The sequence below is a fragment of the Amblyraja radiata genome, chromosome 21, assembly GCF_010909765.2.
Source record: "Amblyraja radiata isolate CabotCenter1 chromosome 21, sAmbRad1.1.pri, whole genome shotgun sequence".
In the NCBI taxonomy this organism is placed as follows: domain Eukaryota; kingdom Metazoa; phylum Chordata; class Chondrichthyes; order Rajiformes; family Rajidae; genus Amblyraja; species Amblyraja radiata.
In genome coordinates this window covers 17,419,677-17,445,558 of record NC_045976.1, presented here as the reverse complement: position 1 = coordinate 17,445,558, position 25,882 = coordinate 17,419,677, and the positions used below count along the sequence as shown (strand labels likewise).

The following is a 25,882-nucleotide window of genomic DNA, read 5'->3' as shown; positions in this document are numbered from 1 at the left end:
TTTCTAGTAGAACATGCATTTCTGATGTCATTTGAACAAATCCTTCACTTACCAGGTGTGGAACTGGGAGGAGGGGGATGTTCTGTTGATGTAGTTGTAACTGGGAAAACAAAAGTAAGAATTTCAACATTGGTAAAAGAAACTCTCTTTACTCATGTGATATTTTTCAAAACTTTATTAACCTTACTAGACAATATGGTCATTGATTTTTTTTGTCTACTTTTCAGGTGCAACTTGAAATGCAAGTTAATGTTAATATATTTGTGTCAAATACTCTCATCATTTGCTTTTGTAATTACTTGTTGATTCTACTGAAATAAAAACTCACCAATTGTGGAACTGGTAGAGGGAGTTGTTGTTACTTTGGTTGTAGTTGGCTCTGCTGGATAACAAGGGAAAGTATTAAAAAATGCTGTATACTGTAGCGGAACACAGTGGTGGCTTGAGTCAAAGTGATCGCTCGCTATTAGCTGGCTCCATCACGTGATCGAGGATGTGTTTTCGCAGGCTTTTGGTTCCTCAGTTGATCGAGCTCCATCCAGGTAACAGGAGCTTTAATATATTTGGCTGACCCAGCACGCAGTTTTCCTATATTTCTTTTTGCTTGTCGTTTACAAATAAAGATTTGTTTTACTCAACCTGCTCGTCTCGCCAAAATACTATCTGCATTTGCCACTAATCAGAAAGAGTCACTTGAACAAGACATGGTGGAGAGGATACCAAAAGTAATGATTAAAGTGCAGTTCACAAATACAACATAGCAAGGTTATAACATGGAGCAAACCATCAGTTGCACCTCCTCTTATAAAATTATTCTGACATAATAATAGATCACTGAAGAGATGCATAGAGTACAGTGAACATGGTGTTGTAATCTGTGCATAGATTGCATCTGTTTTGTAAATGCAGAGTGCAACATTGAAACGAGCAAGGATTGATACTGGAAGTTTTGCAGTTTGCGATACAATTCAAAAAGCCTGGGAAGTTAATGGATTGATTAGTAAGTTTGCTGATCACACCAATATTGGCAGAGTTCCGGAAAAGTCAGGATTTGCTTACAACGTTATAGAACTTTGGTTAGGCCGTATATGAAGTATTGCGTACAGTTTTGGTCTCCACATGCAAAAAGATTTGAAGGCATTGGAGAGTGTAAGGAACAGGTTGACAGAATGTTGCTTAATTGAGAATATTAGGTATTAGACGGTCGGATAAAATTGGATTGTTTTCTCGAGAATTTCAGAAGTTGAGGGGACACCTGATAGTTGGGTATGGAAATACATGAGACATAAATAGGGTAGAGTGTTATTCCCAGGGTAGAAATGTTAAAGGCTAGATGGAATAGCTCTAATATGAGTGGGGAGAATGTAATGGAGATTACCTTATTAAGATTTGTGACTTTTTTTTAAATGGAAAGTGCTTCATGTTCGGAACAGATACGGTGGACTGAAGCGTCTGGTCCTGTGCTCTACTGCTCTATTTGTCGATTCATAATATATCAGCCTCAGAGTACTACTTTCGCAAATATTCCAACGTTGAATATTCTAAATAAGGATTGACATGTGCTTGCATTTCTAGTGAAACGTGCATTTGAACAAATACTTTTGAACAAATACTTCAATTACCAGATGGGGTACTGGGAGGGGCTGATGTGTTGTTGATGTAGTTGTACCTTGGAAAATAAAAATAAAAATTCAGCGCTACAACTTTCTGATGTCGAGTACACTGATGATTGATAACCCCTTTAGAGGTGAAACTTCTTCTTATCTCGATCTGTAAGGCAAACTCTGATCCAAATCAATGCTCACTTGCTTCAAATTATGTGATATAGGGAAATATCTTGTCCATTTCTATATTATTCAATGTACATGGGTTGATTAGTAAGTTTGCAGTTGTAACTGGAAAAAGAAGAAGAAAGATTCAACGACCACAGCTTTGTGATGTGGAGTACATGGATGATTCATAACCCCTTAAGAGATGAAACTCCTTATCTCAATCTTAACAGGCAAACTCTGATCCAAACTGACACCCCCTACATTTCAATAGTCATGTCTGGAAATGATTTGCTTTTGTATTACTCATGTAGGTGTACTGAATGTGAAGAGAACAAAAAATGATAATAACCAGCAGTGAGTTCTTACTTTTTCCAAATCTTTAAAATAATGAAAATGGCAGTGCCGTATGGAATAGGCAGAAGAGAGGGATTAGCTGCTGTGTTGTTATAAAACAGTGCCATGGTTTCAAATGCCAAACGGTCTAATGTGTGATCAGTTGATAATTCGATTGATCTGTCACCTCCTACCTGTTGTCGACTTTGTCGTGGATGCAGTTGTTGTTCCACTTGTTGTAGTTGTCACTGCTGGGGAACAAAGAAAAACATTGAAAACTGTTGCACACCTCCTTAACATCCCACATCTCAGAACATGTTGAAGTCCTTAGTTGTTTCACAGATAAATCATAGAAAAAATGAAAAAATAATTATTACAGTTACAATAGCTGGAGTGAAAAAATTCAAGCTAATTTGTCTCACTGCTTTTAAGAAACTGCATTTGGTTGGCTGGGAGCCACTCGTGGATCTAATGGGAGAACTGATAGTTGGGTATGGAAATACATGAGACATAAATAGGGTAGAGTGTTATTCCCAGGGTAGAAATGTTAAAGGCTAGATGGAATAGCTCTAATATGAGTGGGGAGAATGTAATGGAGATTACCTTATTAAGATTTGTGACTTTTTTTAAAATGGAAAGTGCTTCATGTTCGGAACAGATACGGTGGACTGAAGCGTCTGGTCCTGTGCTCTACTGCTCTATTTGTCGATTCATAATATATCAGCCTCAGAGTACTACTTTCGCAAATATTCCAACGTTGAATATTCTAAATAAGGATTGACATGTGCTTGCATTTCTAGTGAAACGTGCATTTGAACAAATACTTTTGAACAAATACTTCAATTACCAGATGGGGTACTGGGAGGGGGGTGATGTGTTGTTGATGTAGTTGTACCTTGGAAAATAAAAATAAAAATTCAGCGCTACAACTTTCTGATGTCGAGTACACTGATGATTGATAACCCCTTTAGAGGTGAAACTTCTTCTTATCTCGATCTGTAAGGCAAACTCTGATCCAAATCAATGCTCACTTGCTTCAAATTATGTGATATAGGGAAATATCTTGTCCATTTCTATATTATTCAATGTACATGGGTTGATTAGTAAGTTTGCAGTTGTAACTGGAAAAAGAAGAAGAAAGATTCAACGACCACAGCTTTGTGATGTGGAGTACATGGATGATTCATAACCCCTTAAGAGATGAAACTCCTTATCTCAATCTTAACAGGCAAACTCTGATCCAAACTGACACCCCCTACATTTCAATAGTCATGTCTGGAAATGATTTGCTTTTGTATTACTCATGTAGGTGTACTGAATGTGAAGAGAACAAAAAATGATAATAACCAGCAGTGAGTTCTTACTTTTTCCAAATCTTTAAAATAATGAAAATGGCAGTGCCGTTTGGAATAGGCAGAAGAGAGGGATTAGCTGCTGTGTTGTTATAAAACAGTGCCATGGTTTCAAATGCCAAACGGTCTAATGTGTGATCAGTTGATAATTCGATTGATCTGTCACCTCCTACCTGTTGTCGACTTTGTCGTGGATGCAGTTGTTGTTCCACTTGTTGTAGTTGTCACTGCTGGGGAACAAAGAAAAACATTGAAAACTGTTGCACACCTCCTTAACATCCCACATCTCAGAACATGTTGAAGTCCTTAGTTGTTTCACAGATAAATCATAGAAAAAATGAAAAAATAATTATTACAGTTACAATAGCTGGAGTGAAAAAATTCAAGCTAATTTGTCTCACTGCTTTTAAGAAACTGCATTTGGTTGGCTGGGAGCCACTCGTGGATCTAATGGGAGAACTTTGCCTTTTCAAAGAATAATCAAAATCAGTAAGCTACAGTGTAAATTACTACACACCACTCACGTAAAATTTCAACCCGAGTCTATTGGCCATAAAAATTGTTGACTCATCTCTGAAATTTATATGTGCTTTTATTTTTAACCTCACAAACGTTTTCCATTTCTGCTGAATGAATCCATCACTTACCAGTTGATGAAGTGGAAATAGGTGTAGTTGTTGTTGTACTTTCTGTCACTGTTGTAAGAAAGAGAAAAACATTCAAAACTGAATAATTTGTAATCAACAGTAATCCAGTAGTGTTGATGGGGATGCATTGATTAGTTATTTTCTACCTAAGCGTAAATAGGAAATTATTGGTTACTAATGCTAAATCCATTTCCTTTCATCGGAAAAGTGAAAATGGAAGAATATTAACCAGCACAATATACAAAGTGGCAATTTTTAGGTGAAATCTGTCAAAGATTCAAATAGAAAATGTCAGTTGTGTATTGCCATCCATGCAAGATCCAAGTATTAAATTACAATCAAATGCTGGTAATATTTTGTAGATAAGTTGATGAGCATTTTGAAATCAGATTCACACAACCATCTCAGTAACATCATCCAGAGGTTCTCTGGAACTTCAGCCAGTGAGGAGAGACTTGATAGAAGTACTGTTTATAAAATTATGAGAGGCGTAGATAGAATACAAATTCAGAACTTTTTTTCCCAGTGTGTGTAAATATGACATCTACACAACACGTAATTTAAGATAATCTTTAATCCACATACAGACTTAACAGCATGATAGTAGTCACTGCATCCTGTCTGCTATCGAACTGCGTAGCATAGGAAGTAGGTGTTAATATAAATGATACAGCAAGGCAGGGTTAGTGATGGTAACCTATATATGCATCATGCATGCATCAACCAATCTACAATGTGGAAATGACCAACACATGAAAGCATAGCTATAAGGTGTGGGGGGAAGTGGGGGAAAAATAATTGAGATGTGTGGGGCAAGTTTTTCTTTTGCACAGAGGGTGTTGGGAGTCTGGAACACATTGCCAGGGGTGGTGGTGGAAAATGGAAAAATTGTAGTTGATTGATACCCAGCAGTGATGACTGACACCCTAGACGGTTATTTATAAATGACGTTCAGGTGTAATGAGAGTCAACTATTTGGTAATTAATGCATCAAAAGAAAAAATATAAATGAACACATGCACAGTTAGAAACGCAGCAGCAAATGGTTGTTTCAGAAGTACTTTTTGAATTTATTACACAAAGAACAAAGGGAAAGAATACAAACAAACACAATTAATCATCATCCATAAATGATTTTGTCAAGCATTCTATGGAATAAAAAATCTGTTGTGTTTCACAATCAACTCTCCTGAAAGTGGTGACATAGGTGGTGAAGTTAATATTTGGTATTCTTGTTTTCATAGGTTGATAAGATGGAAGAGTCCACCAGATTGACACCGATGTGCTGCTGAGCATGGCCAATGAGATAAGGGCTGGAAAGCTGCGCTTTTTATTTATTGCTAGTGCTAGTGTCGAGTTATCAGCTTAAAACAATATTATTCTGAAATGAAAGGCAAGGAAAATTACTGAACTGTTGTTTAGAGACTACAGTGCGCTGTGACAGCATATGTAAGAAAGGCCTATGACAGTCAAAAATAACATACACCAGGCCCTTACGAAGCTTTTCAAAAAGGGGGGTGGCATGGCAGAAATACAAACTTTTTACGTGAAATAAGTGCACCTAGCGCCCGCTTAAGGGCCCTGGAAGCTCTGGGGTTTTAGATGCTCGCTGGTGCATTCTGAGCCTTATTTTGGAGCATTTTTGCACCAAATTTTTGACCAATATTTCAGAAATAATTTTTGTTGAGTCAAGAGTAATGAGTGGTTGGAATGGGATGATTGGGGTCATTGTTGTATACATTTTTTTTAAATCAAGAATTGAAGCTGTCCTTGTTTTTCTTTGTAGTTCTGAAAGAGTTTGGAAGTCATGTTACAGTGTTGTTGTTCTTTGGTTAGGCCATATTTGAAGTATTGCGTGCAGTTTTTGTCTCCGCACACAGGAAGCATTTGAAGGCTTTGGAGAGTGTAAAGGACAGGTTTACCAGAATGCTGCCTAATGTAAGATATTTGTTGTTCGGTTGGTAATATTGGATTGTTTTCTCAAGAAGATCAGAAGTTGAGGGAGCACCTGATGGTTGCGTCTGGAAATATGAGATGCATAAATAGGGTAGAGTGTTATTTCCAAGACAGAAATGTCAAAGCCTAGAGGGCACAGCTTTAAGGTGAGTGGGGGAAAATGGAATTGAGATTACCGTATTAAGATTTTTAACATTTTATATAAAATGTTCGGCACAGATACTGTGGACTGGAGATACTGTGGACTGTGGTCCTGTGCTGTACTGTTGTATTTGTCGATTTATAATATGTCAGCCTAAGAGTACTACTTTCGCAGAAGGTGCAACATTGAAAATACTAAATAAGGATTGATATGTGCTTGCATTTCTAGTAGAACATGCATTTCTGATGTCATTTGAACAAATACTTCACTTACCAGGTGTGGAACTGGGAGGAGGGGGACGTTCTGTTGATGTAGTTGTAACTGGGAAAAACAAAAGTAAGAATTTCAACATTGGTAAAAGAAACTCTCTTTACTCATGTGATATTTTTCAAAACTTTATTAACCTTACTAGACAATATGGTCATTGATTTTTTTTGTCTACTTTTCAGGTGCAACTTGAAATGCAAGTTTATGTTAATATATTTGTGTCAAATACTCTCATCATTTGCTTTTGTAATTACTTGTTGATTCTCCTGAAATAAAAACTCACCAATTGTGGAACTGGTAGAGGGAGTTGTTGTTACTTTGGTTGTAGTTGGCTCTGCTGGATAACAAGGGAAAGTATTAAAAAATGCTGTATACTGTAGCGGAACACAGTGGTGGCTTGAGGCAAAGTGATCGCTCGCTATTAGCTGGCTCCATCACGTGATCGAGGATGTGTTTTCGCAGGCTTTTGGTTCCTCAGTTGATCGAGCTCCATCCAGGTAACAGGAGCTTTAATATATTTGGCTGACCCAGCACGCAGTTTTCCTATATTTCTTTTTGCTTGTCGTTTACAAATAAAGATTTGTTTTACTCAACCTGCTCGTCTCGCCAAAATACTATCTCCATTTGCCACTAATCAGAAAGAGTCACTTGAACAAGACATGGTGGAGAGGATACCAAAAGTAATGATTAAAGTGCAGTTCACAAATACAACATCGCAAGGTTATAACATGGAGCAAACCATCAGTTGCACCTCCTCTTATAAAATTATCCTGACATAATAATAGATCACTGAAGAGATGCATAGAGTACAGTGAACATGGTGTTGTAATCTGTGCATAGATTGCATCTGTTTTGTAAATGCAGAGTGCAACATTGAAACGAGCAAGGATTGATACTGGAAGTTTTGCAGTTTGCGATACAATTTAAAAAGCCTGGGAAGTTAATGGATTGATTAGTAAGTTTGCTGATCACACCAATATTGGCAGAGTTCCGGAAAAGTGAGGATTTGCTAACAACGTTATAGAACTTTGGTTAGGCCATATATGAAGTATTGCGTACAGTTTTGGTCTCCACATGCAAAAAGATTTGAAGGCATTGGAGAGTGTAAGGAACAGGTTGACAGAATGTTGCTTAATTGAGAATATTAGGTATTAGACGGTCGGACAAAATTGGATTGTTTTCTCGAGAATTTCAGGTTGAGGGGACACCTGATAGTTGGGTATGGAAATACATGAGGCATAAATAGGGTAGAGTGTTATTCCCAGGGTAGAAATGTTAAAGGCTAGAGGGAATAGCTCTAATATGGGTGGCGAGAATGTAATGGAGATTACCTTATTAAGATTTGTAACTTTTTTTTAAATGGAAAGTGCTTCATGTTCGGAACAGATACGGTGGACTGAAGCGTCCGGTCCTGTGCTCTACTGCTCTATTTGTCGATTCATAATATATCAGCCTCAGGGTACTACTTTCGCAAAAATTCCAATGTTGAATATTCTAAATAAGGATTGACATGTGCTTGCTTTTCTAGTGAAACGTGCATTTGAACAAATACTTTTGAACAAATACTTCAATTACCAGATGTGGTACTGGGAGGGGGGTGATGTGTTGTTGATGTAGTTGTACCTGCGAAAATAAAAATAAAAATTCAGCGCTACAGCTTTCTGATGTCGAGTACACTGATGATTGATAACCCCTTTAGAGTTGAAACTTCTTCTTATCTCGATCTGTAACAGGCAAACTCTGATCCAAATCAATGCTCACTTGCTTCAAATTATGTGATATAGGGAAATATCTTGTCCATTTCTATATTATTCAATGTACATGGGTTGATTAGTAAGTTTGCAGTTGTAACTGGAAAAAGAAGAAGAAAGATTCAACGACCACAGCTTTGTGATGTGGAGTACATGGATGATTCATAACCCCTTAAGAGATGAAAATCCTTATCTGAATCTTAACAGGCAAACTCTGATCCAAACTGACACCCCATACATTTCAATAGTCATGTCTGGAAATGATCTGCTTTTGTATTACTTATGTAGGTGTACTGAATGTGAAGAGAACAAAAAATGATAATAACCAGCAGTGAGTTCTTACTTTTTCCAAATCTTTAAAATAATGAAAATGGCAGTGCCGTATGGAATAGGCAGAAGAGAGGGATTAGCTGCTGTGTTGTTATACAACAGTGCCATGGTTTCAAATGCCAAACGGTCTAATGTGTGATCAGTTGATAATTCGATTGATCTGTCACCTCCTACCTGTTGTCGACTTTGTCGTGGATGCAGTTGTTGTTCCACTTGTTGTAGTTGTCACTGCTGGGGAACAAAGAAAAACATTGAAAACTGTTGCACACCTCCTTAACATCCCACATCTCAGAACATGTTGAAGTCCTTAGTTGTTTCACAGATAAATCATAGAAAAAGTGAAAAAATAATTATTACAGTTACAATAGCTGGAGTGAAAAAATTCAAGCTAATTTGTCTCACTGCTTTTAAGAAACTGCATTTGGTTGGCTGGGAGCCACTCGTGGATCTAATGGGAGAACTTTGCCTTTTCAAATAATAATCAAAATCAGTAAGCTACAGTGTAAATTACTACACATCACTCACGTAAAATTTCAACCCGAGTCTATTGGCCATAAAAATTGTTGACTCATCTCTGAAATTTATATGTGCTTTTATTTTTAACCTCACAAACGTTTTCCATTTCTGCTGAATGAATCCATCACTTACCAGTTGATGAAGTGGAAATAGGTGTAGTTGTTGTTGTACTTTCTGTCACTGTTGTAAGAAAGAGAAAAACATTCAAAACTGAATAATTTGTAATCAACAGTAATCCAGTAGTGTTGATGGGGATGCATTGATTAGTTATTTTCTACCTAAACGTAAATAGGAAATTATTGGTTACTAATGCTAAATCCATTTCCTTTCATCGGAAAAGTGAAAATGGAAGAATATTAACCAGCACAATATACAAAGTGGCAATTTTTAGGTGAAATCTGTCAAAGATTCAAATAGAAAATGTCAGTTGTGTATTGCCATCCATGCAAGATCCAAGTATTAAATTACAATCAAATGCTGGTAATATTTTGTAGATAAGTTGATGAGCATTTTGAAATCAGATTCACACAACCATCTCAGTAACATCATCCAGAGGTTCTCTGGAACTTCAGCCAGTGAGGAGAGACTTGATAGAAGTACTGTTTATAAAATTATGAGAGGCGTAGATAGAATACAAATTCAGAACTTTTTTTCCCAGTGTGTGTAAATATGACATCTACACAACACGTAATTTAAGATAATCTTTAATCCACATACAGACTTAACAGCATGATAATAGTCACTGCATCCTGTCTGCTATCGAACTGCGTAGCATAGGAAGTAGGTGTTAATATAAATGATACAGCAAGGCAGGGTTAGTGATGGTAACCTATATATGCATCATGCATGCATCAACCAATCTACAATGTGGAAATGACCAACACAAGAAAGCATAGCTATAAGGTGTGGGGGGAAGTGGGGGAAAAATAATTGAGATGTGTGGGGCAAGTTTTTCTTCTGCACAGAGGGTGGTGGGAGTCTGGAACACATTGCCAGGGGTGGTGGTGGAAAATGGAAAAATTGTAGTTGATTGATACCCAGCAGTGATGACTGACACCCTAGACGGTTATTTATAAATGACGTTCAGGTGTAATGAGAGTCAACTATTTGGTAATTAATGCATCAAAAGAAAAAATATAAATGAACACATGCACAGTTAGAAACGCAGCAGCAAATGTTTGTTTCAGAAGCACTTTTTCAATTTATTAGACAAAGAACAAAGGGAAAGAATACAAACAAACACAATTAATCATCATCCATAAATGATTTTGTCAAGCATTCTATGGAATAAAAAATCTGTTGTGTTTCACAATCAACTCTCCTGAAAGTGGTGACATAGGTGGTGAAGTTAATATTTGATATTATTGTTTTCATAGGTTGATAAGATGGAAGAGTCCACCAGATTGACACCGATGTGCTGCTGAGCATGGCCAACGAGATAAGGGCTGGAAAGCTGTGCTTTTTATTTATTGCTAGTGCTAGTGTCGAGTTATCAGCTTAAAACAATATTATTCTGAAATGAAAGGCAAGGAAAATTACTGAACTGTTGTTTAGAGACTACAGTGCGCTGTGACAGCATATGTAAGAAAGGCCTATGACAGTCAAAAATAGCATACACCAGGCCCTTACGAAGCTTTTCAAAAAGGGGGGTGGCATGGCAGAAATACAAAATTTTTACGTGAAATAAGTGCACCTAGCGCCCGCTTAAGGGCCCTGGAAGCTCTGGGGTTTTAGATGCTCGCTGGTGCATTCTGAGCCTTATTTTGGAGCATTTTTGCACCAAATTTTTGACCAATATTTCAGAAATAATTTTGGTTGAGTCAAGAGTAATGAGTGATTGGAATGGGATGGTTGGGGTCATTGTTGTATACATTTTTTTTAAATCAAGAATTGAAGCTGTCCTTGTTTTTCTTTGTAGTTCTGAAAGAGTTTGGAAGTCATGTTACAGTGTCGTTGTTCTTTGGTTAGGCCACATTTGAAGTATTGCGTGCAGTTTTTGTCTCCGCACACAGGAAGCATTTGAAGGCTTTGGAGAGTGTAAAGGACAGGTTTACCAGAATGCTGCCTAATGTAAGATATTTGTTGTTCGGTTGGTAATATTGGATTGTTTTCTCAAGAAGATCAGAAGTTGAGGGAGCACCTGATGGTTGCGTCTGGAAATATGAGATGCATAAATAGGGTAGAGTGTTATTTCCAGGACAGAAATGTCAAAGCCTAGAGGGCACAGCTTTAAGGTGAGTGGGGGAAAATGGAATTGAGATTACCGTATTAAGATTTTTAACATTTTATATAAAATGTTCGGCACAGATACTGTGGACTGGAGATACTGTGGACTGTGGTCCTGTGCTGTACTGTTGTATTTGTCGATTTATAATATGTCAGCCTAAGAGTACTACTTTCGCAGAAGGTGCAACATTGAAAATACTAAATAAGGATTGATATGTGCTTGCATTTCTAGTAGAACATGCATTTCTGATGTCATTTGAACAAATCCTTCACTTACCAGGTGTGGAACTGGGAGGAGGGGGATGTTCTGTTGATGTAGTTGTAACTGGGAAAACAAAAGTAAGAATTTCAACATTGGTAAAAGAAACTCTCTTTACTCATGTGATATTTTTCAAAACTTTATTAACCTTACTAGACAATATGGTCATTGATTTTTTTTGTCTACTTTTCAGGTGCAACTTGAAATGCAAGTTAATGTTAATATATTTGTGTCAAATACTCTCATCATTTGCTTTTGTAATTACTTGTTGATTCTACTGAAATAAAAACTCACCAATTGTGGAACTGGTAGAGGGAGTTGTTGTTACTTTGGTTGTAGTTGGCTCTGCTGGATAACAAGGGAAAGTATTAAAAAATGCTGTATACTGTAGCGGAACACAGTGGTGGCTTGAGTCAAAGTGATCGCTCGCTATTAGCTGGCTCCATCACGTGATCGAGGATGTGTTTTCGCAGGCTTTTGGTTCCTCAGTTGATCGAGCTCCATCCAGGTAACAGGAGCTTTAATATATTTGGCTGACCCAGCACGCAGTTTTCCTATATTTCTTTTTGCTTGTCGTTTACAAATAAAGATTTGTTTTACTCAACCTGCTCGTCTCGCCAAAATACTATCTCCATTTGCCACTAATCAGAAAGAGTCACTTGAACAAGACATGGTGGAGAGGATACCAAAAGTAATGATTAAAGTGCAGTTCACAAATACAACATCGCAAGGTTATAACATGGAGCAAACCATCAGTTGCACCTCCTCTTATAAAATTATCCTGACATAATAATAGATCACTGAAGAGATGCATAGAGTACAGTGAACATGGTGTTGTAATCTGTGCATAGATTGCATCTGTTTTGTAAATGCAGAGTGCAACATTGAAACGAGCAAGGATTGATACTGGAAGTTTTGCAGTTTGCGATACAATTTAAAAAGCCTGGGAAGTTAATGGATTGATTAGTAAGTTTGCTGATCACACCAATATTGGCAGAGTTCCGGAAAAGTGAGGATTTGCTAACAACGTTATAGAACTTTGGTTAGGCCATATATGAAGTATTGCGTACAGTTTTGGTCTCCACATGCAAAAAGATTTGAAGGCATTGGAGAGTGTAAGGAACAGGTTGACAGAATGTTGCTTAATTGAGAATATTAGGTATTAGACGGTCGGACAAAATTGGATTGTTTTCTCGAGAATTTCAGAGTTGAGGGGACACCTGATAGTTGGGTATGGAAATACATGAGGCATAAATAGGGTAGAGTGTTATTCCCAGGGTAGAAATGTTAAAGGCTAGAGGGAATAGCTCTAATATGGGTGGCGAGAATGTAATGGAGATTAGCTTATTAAGATTTGTAACTTTTTTTTAAATGGAAAGTGCTTCATGTTCGGAACAGATACGGTGGACTGAAGCGTCCGGTCCTGTGCTCTACTGCTCTATTTGTCGATTCATAATATATCAGCCTCAGGGTACTACTTTCGCAAAAATTCCAATGTTGAATATTCTAAATAAGGATTGACATGTGCTTGCTTTTCTAGTGAAACGTGCATTTGAACAAATACTTTTGAACAAATACTTCAATTACCAGATGTGGTACTGGGAGGGGGGTGATGTGTTGTTGATGTAGTTGTACCTGGGAAAATAAAAATAAAAATTCAGCGCTACAGCTTTCTGATGTCGAGTACACTGATGATTGATAACCCCTTTAGAGGTGAAACTTCTTCTTATCTCGATCTGTAACAGGCAAACTCTGATCCAAATCAATGCTCACTTGCTTCAAATTATGTGATATAGGGAAATATCTTGTCCATTTCTATATTATTCAATGTACATGGGTTGATTAGTAAGTTTGCAGTTGTAACTGGAAAAAGAAGAAGAAAGATTCAACGACCACAGCTTTGTGATGTGGAGTACATGGATGATTCATAACCCCTTAAGAGATGAAACTCCTTATCTCAATCTTAACAGGCAAACTCTGATCCAAACTGACACCCCCTACATTTCAATAGTCATGTCTGGAAATGATTTGCTTTTGTATTACTCATGTAGATGTACTGAATGTGAAGAGAACAAAAAATGATAATAACCAGCAGTGAGTTCTTACTTTTTCCAAATCTTTAAAATAATGAAAATGGCAGTGCCGTATGGAATAGGCAGAAGAGAGGGATTAGCTGCTGTGTTGTTATACAACAGTGCCATGGTTTCAAATGCCAAACGGTCTAATGTGTGATCAGTTGATAATTCGATTGATCTGTCACCTCCTACCTGTTGTCGACTTTGTCGTGGATGCAGTTGTTGTTCCACTTGTTGTAGTTGTCACTGCTGGGGAACAAAGAAAAACATTGAAAACTGTTGCACACCTCCTTAACATCCCACATCTCAGAACATGTTGAAGTCCTTAGTTGTTTCACAGATAAATCATAGAAAAAGTGAAAAAATAATTATTACAGTTACAATAGCTGGAGTGAAAAAATTCAAGCTAATTTGTCTCACTGCTTTTAAGAAACTGCATTTGGTTGGCTGGGAGCCACTCGTGGATCTAATGGGAGAACTTTGCCTTTTCAAATAATAATCAAAATCAGTAAGCTACAGTGTAAATTACTACACATCACTCACGTAAAATTTCAACCCGAGTCTATTGGCCATAAAAATTGTTGACTCATCTCTGAAATTTATATGTGCTTTTATTTTTAACCTCACAAACGTTTTCCATTTCTGCTGAATGAATCCATCACTTACCAGTTGATGAAGTGGAAATAGGTGTAGTTGTTGTTGTACTTTCTGTCACTGTTGTAAGAAAGAGAAAAACATTCAAAACTGAAGAATTTGTAATCAACAGTAATCCAGTAGTGTTGATGGGGATGCATTGATTAGTTATTTTCTACCTAAGCGTAAATAGGAAATTATTGGTTACTAATGCTAAATCCATTTCCTTTCATCGGAAAAGTGAAAATGGAAGAATATTAACCAGCACAATATACAAAGTGGCAATTTTTAGGTGAAATCTGTCAAAGATTCAAATAGAAAATGTCAGTTGTGTATTGCCATCCATGCAAGATCCAAGTATTAAATTACAATCAAATGCTGGTAATATTTTGTAGATAAGTTGATGAGCATTTTGAAATCAGATTCACACAACCATCTCAGTAACATCATCCAGAGGTTCTCTGGAACTTCAGCCAGTGAGGAGAGACTTGATAGAAGTACTGTTTATAAAATTATGAGAGGCGTAGATAGAATACAAATTCAGAACTTTTTTTCCCAGTGTGTGTAAATATGACATCTACACAACACGTAATTTAAGATAATCTTTAATCCACATACAGACTTAACAGCATGATAATAGTCACTGCATCCTGTCTGCTATCGAACTGCGTAGCATAGGAAGTAGGTGTTAATATAAATGATACAGCAAGGCAGGGTTAGTGATGGTAACCTATATATGCATCATGCATGCATCAACCAATCTACAATGTGGAAATGACCAACACAAGAAAGCATAGCTATAAGGTGTGGGGGGAAGTGGGGGAAAAATAATTGAGATGTGTGGGGCAAGTTTTTCTTCTGCACAGAGGGTGGTGGGAGTCTGGAACACATTGCCAGGGGTGGTGGTGGAAAATGGAAAAATTGTAGTTGATTGATACCCAGCAGTGATGACTGACACCCTAGACGGTTATTTATAAATGACGTTCAGGTGTAATGAGAGTCAACTATTTGGTAATTAATGCATCAAAAGAAAAAATATAAATGAACACATGCACAGTTAGAAACGCAGCAGCAAATGTTTGTTTCAGAAGCACTTTTTCAATTTATTAGACAAAGAACAAAGGGAAAGAATACAAACAAACACAATTAATCATCATCCATAAATGATTTTGTCAAGCATTCTATGGAATAAAAAATCTGTTGTGTTTCACAATCAACTCTCCTGAAAGTGGTGACATAGGTGGTGAAGGTAATATTTGGTATTCTTGTTTTCATAGGTTGATAAGATGGAAGAGTCCACCAGATTGACACCGATGTGCTGCTGAGCATGGCCAATGAGATAAGGGCTGGAAAGCTGTGCTTTTTATTTATTGCTAGTGCTAGTGTCGAGTTATCAGCTTAAAACAATATTATTCTGAAATGAAAGGCAAGGAAAATTACTGAACTGTTGTTTAGAGACTACAGTGCGCTGTGACAGCATATGTAAGAAAGGCCTATGACAGTCAAAAATAACATACACCAGGCCCTTACGAAGCTTTTCAAAAAGGGGGGTGGCATGGCAGAAATACAAAATTTTTACGTGAAATAAGTGCACCTAGCGCCCGCTTAAGGGCCCTGGAAGCTCTGGGGTTTTAGATGCTCGCTGGTGCATTCTGAGCCTTATTTTGGAGCATTTTTGCACCAAATTTTTGACCAATATTTCAGAAATAATTTTGGTTGAGTCAAGAGTAATGAGTGGTTGGAATGGGATGATTGGGGTCATTGTTGTATACATTTTTTTTAAATCAAGAATTGAAGCTGTCCTTGTTTTTCTTTGTAGTTCTGAAAGAGTTTGGAAGTCATGTTACAGTGTTGTTGTTCTTTGGTTAGGCCACATTTGAAGTATTGCGTGCAGTTTTTGTCTCCGCACACAGGAAGCATTTGAAGGCTTTGGAGAGTGTAAAGGACAGGTTTACCAGAATGCTGCCTAATGTAAGATATTTGTTGTTCGGTTGGTAATATTGGATTGTTTTCTCAAGAAGATCAGAAGTTGAGGGAGCACCTGATGGTTGCGTCTGGAAATATGAGATGCATAAATAGGGTAGAGTGTTATTTCCAGGACAGAAATGTCAAAGCCTAGAGGGCACAGCTTTAAGGTGAGTGGGGGAAAATGGAATTGAGATTACCGTATTAAGATTTTTAACATTTTATATAAAATGTTCGGCACAGATACTGTGGACTGGAGATACTGTGGACTGTGGTCCTGTGCTGTACTGTTGTATTTGTCGATTTATAATATGTCAGCCTAAGAGTACTACTTTCGCAGAAGGTGCAACATTGAAAATACTAAATAAGGATTGATATGTGCTTGCATTTCTAGTAGAACATGCATTTCTGATGTCATTTGAACAAATACTTCACTTACCAGGTGTGGAACTGGGAGGAGGGGGATGTTCTGTTGATGTAGTTGTAACTGGGAAAACAAAAGTAAGAATTTCAACATTGGTAAAAGAAACTCTCTTTACTCATGTGATATTTTTCAAAACTTTATTAACCTTACTAGACAATATGGTCATTGATTTTTTTTGTCTACTTTTCAGGTGCAACTTGAAATGCAAGTTATGTTAATATATTTGTGTCAAATACTCTCATCATTTGCTTTTGTAATTACTTGTTGATTCTACTGAAATAAAAACTCACCAATTGTGGAACTGGTAGAGGGAGTTGTTGTTACTTTGGTTGTAGTTGGCTCTGCTGGATAACAAGGGAAAGTATTAAAAAATGCTGTATACTGTAGCGGAACACAGTGGTGGCTTGAGGCAAAGTGATCGCTCGCTATTAGCTGGCTCCATCACGTGATCGAGGATGTGTTTTCGCAGGCTTTTGGTTCCTCAGTTGATCGAGCTCCATCCAGGTAATAGGAGCTTTAATATATTTGGCTGACCCAGCACGCAGTTTTCCTATATTTCTTTTTGCTTGTCGTTTACAAATAAAGATTTGTTTTACTCAACCTGCTCGTCTCGCCAAAATACTATCTCCATTTGCCACTAATCAGAAAGAGTCACTTGAACAAGACATGGTGGAGAGGATACCAAAAGTAATGATTAAAGTGCAGTCACAAATACAACATAGCAAGGTTATAACATGGAGCAAACCATCAGTTGCACCTCCTCTTATAAAATTATTCTGACATAATAATAGATCACTGAAGAGATGCATAGAGTACAGTGAACATGGTGTTGTAATCTGTGCATAGATTGCATCTGTTTTGTAAATGCAGAGTGCAACATTGAAACGAGCAAGGATTGATACTGGAAGTTTTGCAGTTTGCGATACAATTCAAAAAGCCTGGGAAGTTAATGGATTGATTAGTAAGTTTGCTGATCACACCAATATTGGCAGAGTTCCGGAAAAGTCAGGATTTGCTTACAACGTTATAGAACTTTGGTTAGGCCGTATATGAAGTATTGCGTACAGTTTTGGTCTCCACATGCAAAAAGATTTGAAGGCATTGGAGAGTGTAAGGAACAGGTTGACAGAATGTTGCTTAATTGAGAATATTAGGTATTAGACGGTCGGACTAAAATTGGATTGTTTTCTCGAGAATTTCAGAAGTTGAGGGGACACCTGATAGTTGGGTATGGAAATACATGAGGCATAAATAGGGTAGAGTGTTATTCCCAGGGTAGAAATGTTAAAGGCTAGAGGGAATAGCTCTAATATGAGTGGGGAGAATGTAATGGAGATTACCTTATTAAGATTTGTAACTTTTTTTTAAATGGAAAGTGCTTCATGTTCGGAACAGATACGGTGGACTGAAGCGTCTGGTCCTGTGCTCTACTGCTCTATTTGTCGATTCATAATATATCAGCCTCAGAGTACTACTTTCGCAAATATTCCAACGTTGAATATTCTAAATAAGGATTGACATGTGCTTGCATTTCTAGTGAAACATGCATTTGAACAAATACTTTTGAACAAATACTTCAATTACCAGATGTGGTACTGGGAGGGGGGTGATGTGTTGTTGATGTAGTTGTACCTGGGAAAATAAAAATAAAAATTCAGCGCTACAAGCTTTCTGATGTCGAGTACACTGATGATTGATAACCCCTTTAGAGGTGAAACTTCTTCTTATCTCGATCTGTAACAGGCAAACTCTGATCCAAATCAATGCTCACTTGCTTCAAATTATGTGATATAGGGAAATATCTTGTCCATTTCTATATTATTCAATGTACATGGGTTGATTAGTAAGTTTGCAGTTGTAACTGGAAAAAGAAGAAGAAAGATTCAACGACCACAGCTTTGTGATGTGGAGTACATGGATGATTCATAACCCCTTAAGAGATGAAACTCCTTATCTCAATCTTAACAGGCAAACTCTGATCCAAACTGACACCCCCTACATTTCAATAGTCATGTCTGGAAATGATTTGCTTTTGTATTACTCATGTAGGTGTACTGAATGTGAAGAGAACAAAAAATGATAATAACCAGCAGTGAGTTCTTACTTTTTCCAAATCTTTAAAATAATGAAAATGGCAGTGCCGTATGGAATAGGCAGAAGAGAGGGATTAGCTGCTGTGTTGTTATACAACAGTGCCATGGTTTCAAATGCCAAACGGTCTAATGTGTGATCAGTTGATAATTCGATTGATCTGTCACCTCCTACCTGTTGTCGACTTTGTCGTGGATGCAGTTGTTGTTCCACTTGTTGTAGTTGTCACTGCTGGGGAACAAAGAAAAACATTGAAAACTGTTGCACACCTCCTTAACATCCCACATCTCAGAACATGTTGAAGTCCTTAGTTGTTTCACAGATAAATCATAGAAAAAGTGAAAAAATAATTATTACAGTTACAATAGCTGGAGCTGAAAAAATTCAAGCTAATTTGTCTCACTGCTTTTAAGAAACTGCATTTGGTTGGCTGGGAGCCACTCGTGGATCTAATGGGAGAACTTTGCCTTTTCAAAGAATAATCAAAATCAGTAAGCTACAGTGTAAATTACTACACACCACTCACGTAAAATTTCAACCCGAGTCTATTGGCCATAAAAATTGTTGACTCATCTCTGAAATTTATATGTGCTTTTATTTTTAACCTCACAAACGTTTTCCATTTCTGCTGAATGAATCCATCACTTACCAGTTGATGAAGTGGAAATAGGTGTAGTTGTTGTTGTACTTTCTGTCACTGTTGTAAGAAAGAGAAAAACATTCAAAACTGAAGAATTTGTAATCAACAGTAATCCAGTAGTGTTGATGGGGATGCATTGATTAGTTATTTTATACCTAAGCGTAAATAGGAAATTATTGGTTACTAATGCTAAATCCATTTCCTTTGATCGGAAAAGTGAAAATGGAAGAATATTAACCAGCACAATATACAAAGTGGCAATTTTTAGGTGAAATCTGTCAAAGATTCAAATAGAAAATGTCAGTTGTGTATTGCCATCCATGCAAGATCCAAGTATTAAATTACAATCAAATGCTGGTAATATTTTGTAGATAAGTTGATGAGCATTTTGAAATCAGATTCACACAACCATCTCAGTAACATCATCCAGAGGTTCTCTGGAACTTCAGCCAGTGAGGAGAGACTTGATAGAAGTACTGTTTATAAAATTATGAGAGGCGTAGATAGAATACAAATTCAGAACTTTTTTTCCCAGTGTGTGTAAATATGACATCTACACAACACGTAATTTAAGATAATCTTTAATCCACATACAGACTTAACAGCATGATAGTAGTCACTGCATCCTGTCTGCTATCGAACTGCGTAGCATAGGAAGTAGGTGTTAATATAAATGATACAGCAAGGCAGGGTTAGTGATGGTAACCTATATATGCATCATGCATGCATCAACCAATCTACAATGTGGAAATGACCAACACATGAAAGCATAGCTATAAGGTGTGGGGGGAAGTGGGGGAAAAATAATTGAGATGTGTGGGGCAAGTTTTTCTTTTGCACAGAGGGTGGTGGGAGTCTGGAACACATTGCCAGGGGTGGTGGTGGAAAATGGAAAAATTGTAGTTGATTGATACCCAGCAGTGATGACTGAAACCCTAGACGGTTATTTATAAATGACGTTCAGGTGTAATGAGAGTCAACTATTTGGTAATTAATGCATCAAAAGAAAAAATATAAATGAACACATGCACAGTTAGAAACGCAGCAGCAAATGTTTGTTTCAGAAGCACTTTTTCAATTTATTAGACAAAGAACAAAGGAAAAGAATACAAACAAACACAATTAATCATCATCCATAAATGATTTTGTCAAGCATTCTATGGAATAAAAAATCTGTTGTGTTTCACAATCAACTCTCCTGAAAGTGGTGACATAGGTGGTGAAGTTAATATTTGGTATTCTTGTTTTCATAGGTTGATAAGATGGAAGAGCCCACCAGATTGACACCGATGTGCTGCTGAGCATGGCCAATGAGATAAGGGCTGGAAAGCTGCGCTTTTTATTTATTGCTAGTGCTAGTGTCGAGTTATCAGCTTAAAACAATATTATTCTGAAATGAAAGGCAAGGAAAATTACTGAACTGTTGTTTAGAGACTACAGTGCGCTGTGACAGCATATGTAAGAAAGGCCTATGACAGTCAAAAATAACATACACCAGGCCCTTACGAAGCTTTTCAAAAAGGGGGGTGGCATGGCAGAAATACAAAATTTTTACGTGAAATAAGTGCACCTAGCGCCCGCTTAAGGGCCCTGGAAGCTCTGGGGTTTTAGATGCTCGCTGGTGCATTCTGAGCCTTATTTTGGAGCATTTTTGCACCAAATTTTTGACCAATATTTCAGAAATAATTTTGGTTGAGTCAAGAGTAATGAGTGGTTGGAATGGGATGATTGGGGTCATTGTTGTATACATTTTTTTTAAATCAAGAATTGAAGCTGTCCTTGTTTTTCTTTGTAGTTCTGGAAGAGTTTGGAAGTCATGTTACAATGTTGTTGTTCTTTGGTTAGGCCACATTTGATGTATTGCGTGCAGTTTTTGTCTCCGCTCACAGGAAGCATTTGAAGGCTTTGGACAGGTTTACCAGAATGCTGCCTAATGTAAGATATTTGTTGTTCGGTTGGTAATATTGGCTTGTTTTCTCAAGAAGATCAGAAGTTGAGGGAGCACCTGATGGTTGCGTCTGGAAATATGAGATGCATAAATAGGGTAGAGTGTTATTTCCAGGACAGAAATGTCAAAGCCTAGAGGGCACAGCTTTAAGGTGAGTGGGGGAAAATGGAATTGAGATTACCGTATTAAGATTTTTAACATTTTATATAAAATGTTCGGCACAGATACTGTGGACTGGAGATACTGTGGACTGTGGTCCTGTGCTGTACTGTTGTATTTGTCGATTTATAATATGTCAGCCTAAGAGTACTACTTTCGCAGAAGGTGCAACATTGAAAATACTAAATAAGGATTGATATGTGCTTGCATTTCTAGTAGAACATGCATTTCTGATGTCATTTGAACAAATACTTCACTTACCAGGTGTGGAACTGGGAGGAGGGGGATGTTCTGTTGATGTAGTTGTAACTGGGAAAACAAAAGTAAGAATTTCAACATTGGTAAAAGAAACTCTCTTTACTCATGTGATATTTTTCAAAACTTTATTAACCTTACTAGACAATATGGTCATTGATTTTTTTTGTCTACTTTTCAGGTGCAACTTGAAATGCAAGTTTATGTTAATATATTTGTGTCAAATACTCTCATCATTTGCTTTTGTAATTACTTGTAGATTCTACTGAAATAAAAACTCACCAATTGTGGAACTGGTAGAGGGAGTTGTTGTTACTTTGGTTGTAGTTGGCTCTGCTGGATAACAAGGGAAAGTATTTAAAAATGCTGTATACTGTGGCGGAACACAGTGGTGGCTTGAGGCAAAGTGATCGCTCGCTATTAGCTGGCTCCATCACGTGATCGAGGATGTGTTTTCGCAGGCTTTTGGTTCCTCAGTTGATCGAGCTCCATCCAGGTAACAGGAGCTTTAATATATTTGGCTAACCCAGCACGCAGTTTTCCTATATTTCTTTTTGCTTGTCGTTTACAAATAAAGATTTGTTTTACTCAACCTGCTCGTCTCGCCAAAATACTATCTCCATTTGCCACTAATCAGAAAGAGTCACTTGAGCAAGACATGGTGGAGAGGATACCAAAAGTAATGATTAAAGTGCAGTTCACAAATACAACACAGCAAGGTTATAACATGGAGCAAACCATCAGTTGCACCTCCTCTTATAAAATTATTCTGACATAATAATAGGTCACTGAAGAGATGCATAGAGTACAGTGAACATGGTGTTGTAATCTGTGCATAGATTGCATCTGTTTTGTAAATGCAGAGTGCAACATTGAAACGAGCAAGGATTGATACTGGAAGTTTTGCAGTTTGCGATACAATTCAAAAAGCCTGGGAAGTTAATGGATTGATTAGTAAGTTTGCGGATCACACCAATATTGGCAGAGTTCCGGAAAAGTCAGGATTTGCTTACAACGTTATAGAACTTTGGTTAGGCCGTATATGAAGTATTGCGTACAGTTTTGGTCTCCACATGCAAAAAGATTTGAAGGCATTGGAGAGTGTAAGGAACAGGTTGACAGAATGTTGCTTAATTGAGAATATTAGGTATTAGACGGTCGGACAGAATTGCATTGTTTTCTCGAGAATTTCAGAAGTTGAGGGGACACCTGATAGTTGGGTATGGAAATACATGAGGCATAAATAGGGTAGAGTGTTATTCCCAGGGTAGAAATGTTAAAGGCTAGAGGGAATAGCTCTAATATGAGTGGGGAGAATGTAATGGAGATTACCTTATTAAGATTTGTGACTTTTTTGTAAATGGAAAGTGCTTCATGTTCGGAACAGATACGGTGGACTGAAGCGTCTGGTCCTGTGCTCTACTGCTCGATTTGTCGATTCATAATATATCAGCCTCAGGGTACTACTTTCGCAAAAATTCCAACGTTGAATATTCTAAATAAGGATTGACATGTGCTTGCATTTCTAGTGAAACGTGCATTTGAACAAATACTTTTGAACAAATACTTCAATTACCAGATGTGGTACTGGGAGGGGGGTGATGTGTTGTTGATGTAGTTGTACCTTGGAAAATAAAAATAAAAATTCAGCGCTACAGCTTTATGATGTCGAGTACACTGATGATTGATAACCCCTTTAGAGGTGAAACTTCTTCTTATCTCGATCTGTAACAGGCAAACTCTGATCCAAATCAATGCTCACTTGCTTCAAATTATGTGATATAGGGAAATATCTTGTCCATTTCTATATTATTCAATGTACATGGGTTGATTAGTAAGTTTGCAGTTGCAACTGGGAAAACTGACACCGAAAACTCTGATCCAAACTGACACCCCCTACATTTCAATAGTCATGTCTGGAAATGATCTGCTTTTGTATTACTCATGTAGATGTACTGAATGTGAAGAGAACAAAAATTGATAATAACCAGCAGTGAGTTCTTACTTTTTCCAAATATTTAAAATAATGAAAATGCCAGTGCCGTATGGAATAGGCAGAAGAGAGGGATTAGCTGCTGTGTTGTTATACAACAGTGCCATGGTTTTAAATGCCAAACGGTCTAATGTGTTATCAGTTGATAATTCGATTGATCTGTCACCTCCTACCTGTTGTCCACTTTGTCGTGGATGCAGTTGTTGTTCCACTTGTTGTAGTTGTCACTGCTGGGGAACAAAGAAAAACATTGAAAACTGTTGCACACCTCTTTAACATCCCACATCTCAGAACATGTTGAAGTCCTTAGTTGTTTCACAGATAAATCATAGAAAAAGTGAAAAAATAATTATTACAGTTACAATAGCTGGAGCGAAAAAATTCAAGCTAATTTGTCTCACTGCTTTTAAGAAACTGCATTTGGTTGGCTGGGAGCCACTCGTGGATCTAATGGGAGAACTTTGCCTTTTCAAAGAATAATCAAAATCAGTAAGCTACAGTGTAAATTACTACACACCACTCACGTAAAATTTCAACCCGAGTCTATTGGCCATAAAAATTGTTGACTCATCTCTGAAATTTATATGTGCTTTTATTTTTAACCACACAAACGTTTTCCATTTCTGCTGAATGAATCCATCACTTACCAGTTGATGAAGTGGAAATAGGTGTAGTTGTTGTTGTACCTTCTGTCACTGTTGTAAGAAAGAGAAAAGCATTCAAAACTGAAGAATTTGTAATCAACAGTAATCCAGTAGTGTTGATGGGGATGCATTGATTAGTTATTTTCTACCTAAGCGTAAATAGGAAATTATTGGTTACTAATGCTAAATCCATTTCCTTTGATCGGAAAAGTGAAAATGGAAGAATATTAACCAGCACAATATACAAAGTGGCAATTTTTAGGTGAAATCTGTCAAAGATTCAAATAGAAAATGTCAGTTGTGTATTGCCATCCATGCAAGATCCAAGTATTAAATTACAATCAAATGCTGGTAATATTTTGTAGATAAGTTGATGAGCATTTTGAAATCAGATTCACACAACCATCTCAGTAACATCATCCAGAGGTTCTCTGGAACTTCAGCCGGTGAGGAGAGACTTGATAGAAGTACTGTTTATAAAATTATGAGAGGCGTGGATACAATACAAATTCAGAACTTTTTTTCCCAGTGTGTGTAAATATGACATCTACACAACACGTAATTTAAGATAATCTTTAATCCACATACAGATTTAACAGCATGATAGTAGTCACTGCATCCTGTCTGCTACCGAACTGCGTAGCATAGGAAGTAGGTGTTAATATAAATGATACAGCAAGGCAGGGTTAGTGATGGTAACCTATATATGATTGGTTGCATGCATCAACCAATCTACAGTGTGGAAATGACCAACACATGAAAGCATAGCTATAAGGTGTGGGGGGAAGTGGGGGAAAAATAATTGAGATGTGTGGGGCAAGTTTTTCTTTTGCACAGAGGGTGGTGGGAGTCTGGAACACATTGCCAGGGGTGGTGGAGGAAAATCGAAAGATTGTAGTTGATTGATACCCAGCAGTGATGACTGACACCCTAGACGATTATTTATAAATGACGTTCAGGTGTAATGAGCGTCAACTATTTGCTAATTAATGCATCAAAAGAAAAAATATAAATGAACACATGCACAGTTAGAAACGCAGCAGCAAATGTTTGTTTCAGAAGCACTTTTTCAATTTATTAGACAAAGAACAAAGGGAAAGAATACAAACAAATACAATTAATCATCATCCATAAATGATTTTGTCAAGCATTCTATGGAATAAAAAATCTGTTGTGTTTCACAATCAACGCTCCTGAAAGTGGTGACATAGGTGGTGAAGTTAATATTTGGTATTCTTGTTTTCATAGGTTGATAAGATGGAAGAGTCCACATACCTGTGGTATCCAGAGATAGAAATAGCTTTAATACAGAAAAACTGGACTGGTCTGCGCTTACAAAGGAAGACATCCTAGCCTATTATGCCCATACAGATAAATCCTTAAGCAATATTCATCTACCTAAAGATGCAATAATATGTAGCAATGTTAATTGTAAAGATATGAAGCATAGGAGAGATATCTGCTCCATGTATAATGATATAGTAAGCGCCTAATATGTAGGCAG

At 37.2% G+C, this 25,882-nt stretch overlaps 1 protein-coding gene across 1 annotated transcript in view; it reads right to left on the bottom strand.

Moving 5' to 3' along the window:
* Positions 1-25,882, bottom strand: part of LOC116984979 (mucin-2-like) — a 221,466-nt gene that overhangs the window by 60,847 nt on the left and 134,737 nt on the right. Inside the window, exons 62-74 of the mRNA XM_033039340.1 lie at positions 23,318-23,365; positions 22,024-22,077; positions 21,748-21,795; positions 18,233-18,280; positions 16,939-16,992; positions 16,664-16,711; positions 13,139-13,186; positions 11,846-11,899; positions 11,570-11,617; positions 8,045-8,092; positions 6,753-6,806; positions 329-382; positions 53-100 (exon numbers count right to left, since the gene is read on the bottom strand). Of these exons, the coding sequence (XP_032895231.1) occupies positions 53-100; positions 329-382; positions 6,753-6,806; positions 8,045-8,092; positions 11,570-11,617; positions 11,846-11,899; positions 13,139-13,186; positions 16,664-16,711; positions 16,939-16,992; positions 18,233-18,280; positions 21,748-21,795; positions 22,024-22,077; positions 23,318-23,365 (654 nt within the window). The remainder of the gene's footprint in view (positions 1-52; positions 101-328; positions 383-6,752; positions 6,807-8,044; positions 8,093-11,569; positions 11,618-11,845; positions 11,900-13,138; positions 13,187-16,663; positions 16,712-16,938; positions 16,993-18,232; positions 18,281-21,747; positions 21,796-22,023; positions 22,078-23,317; positions 23,366-25,882) is intronic.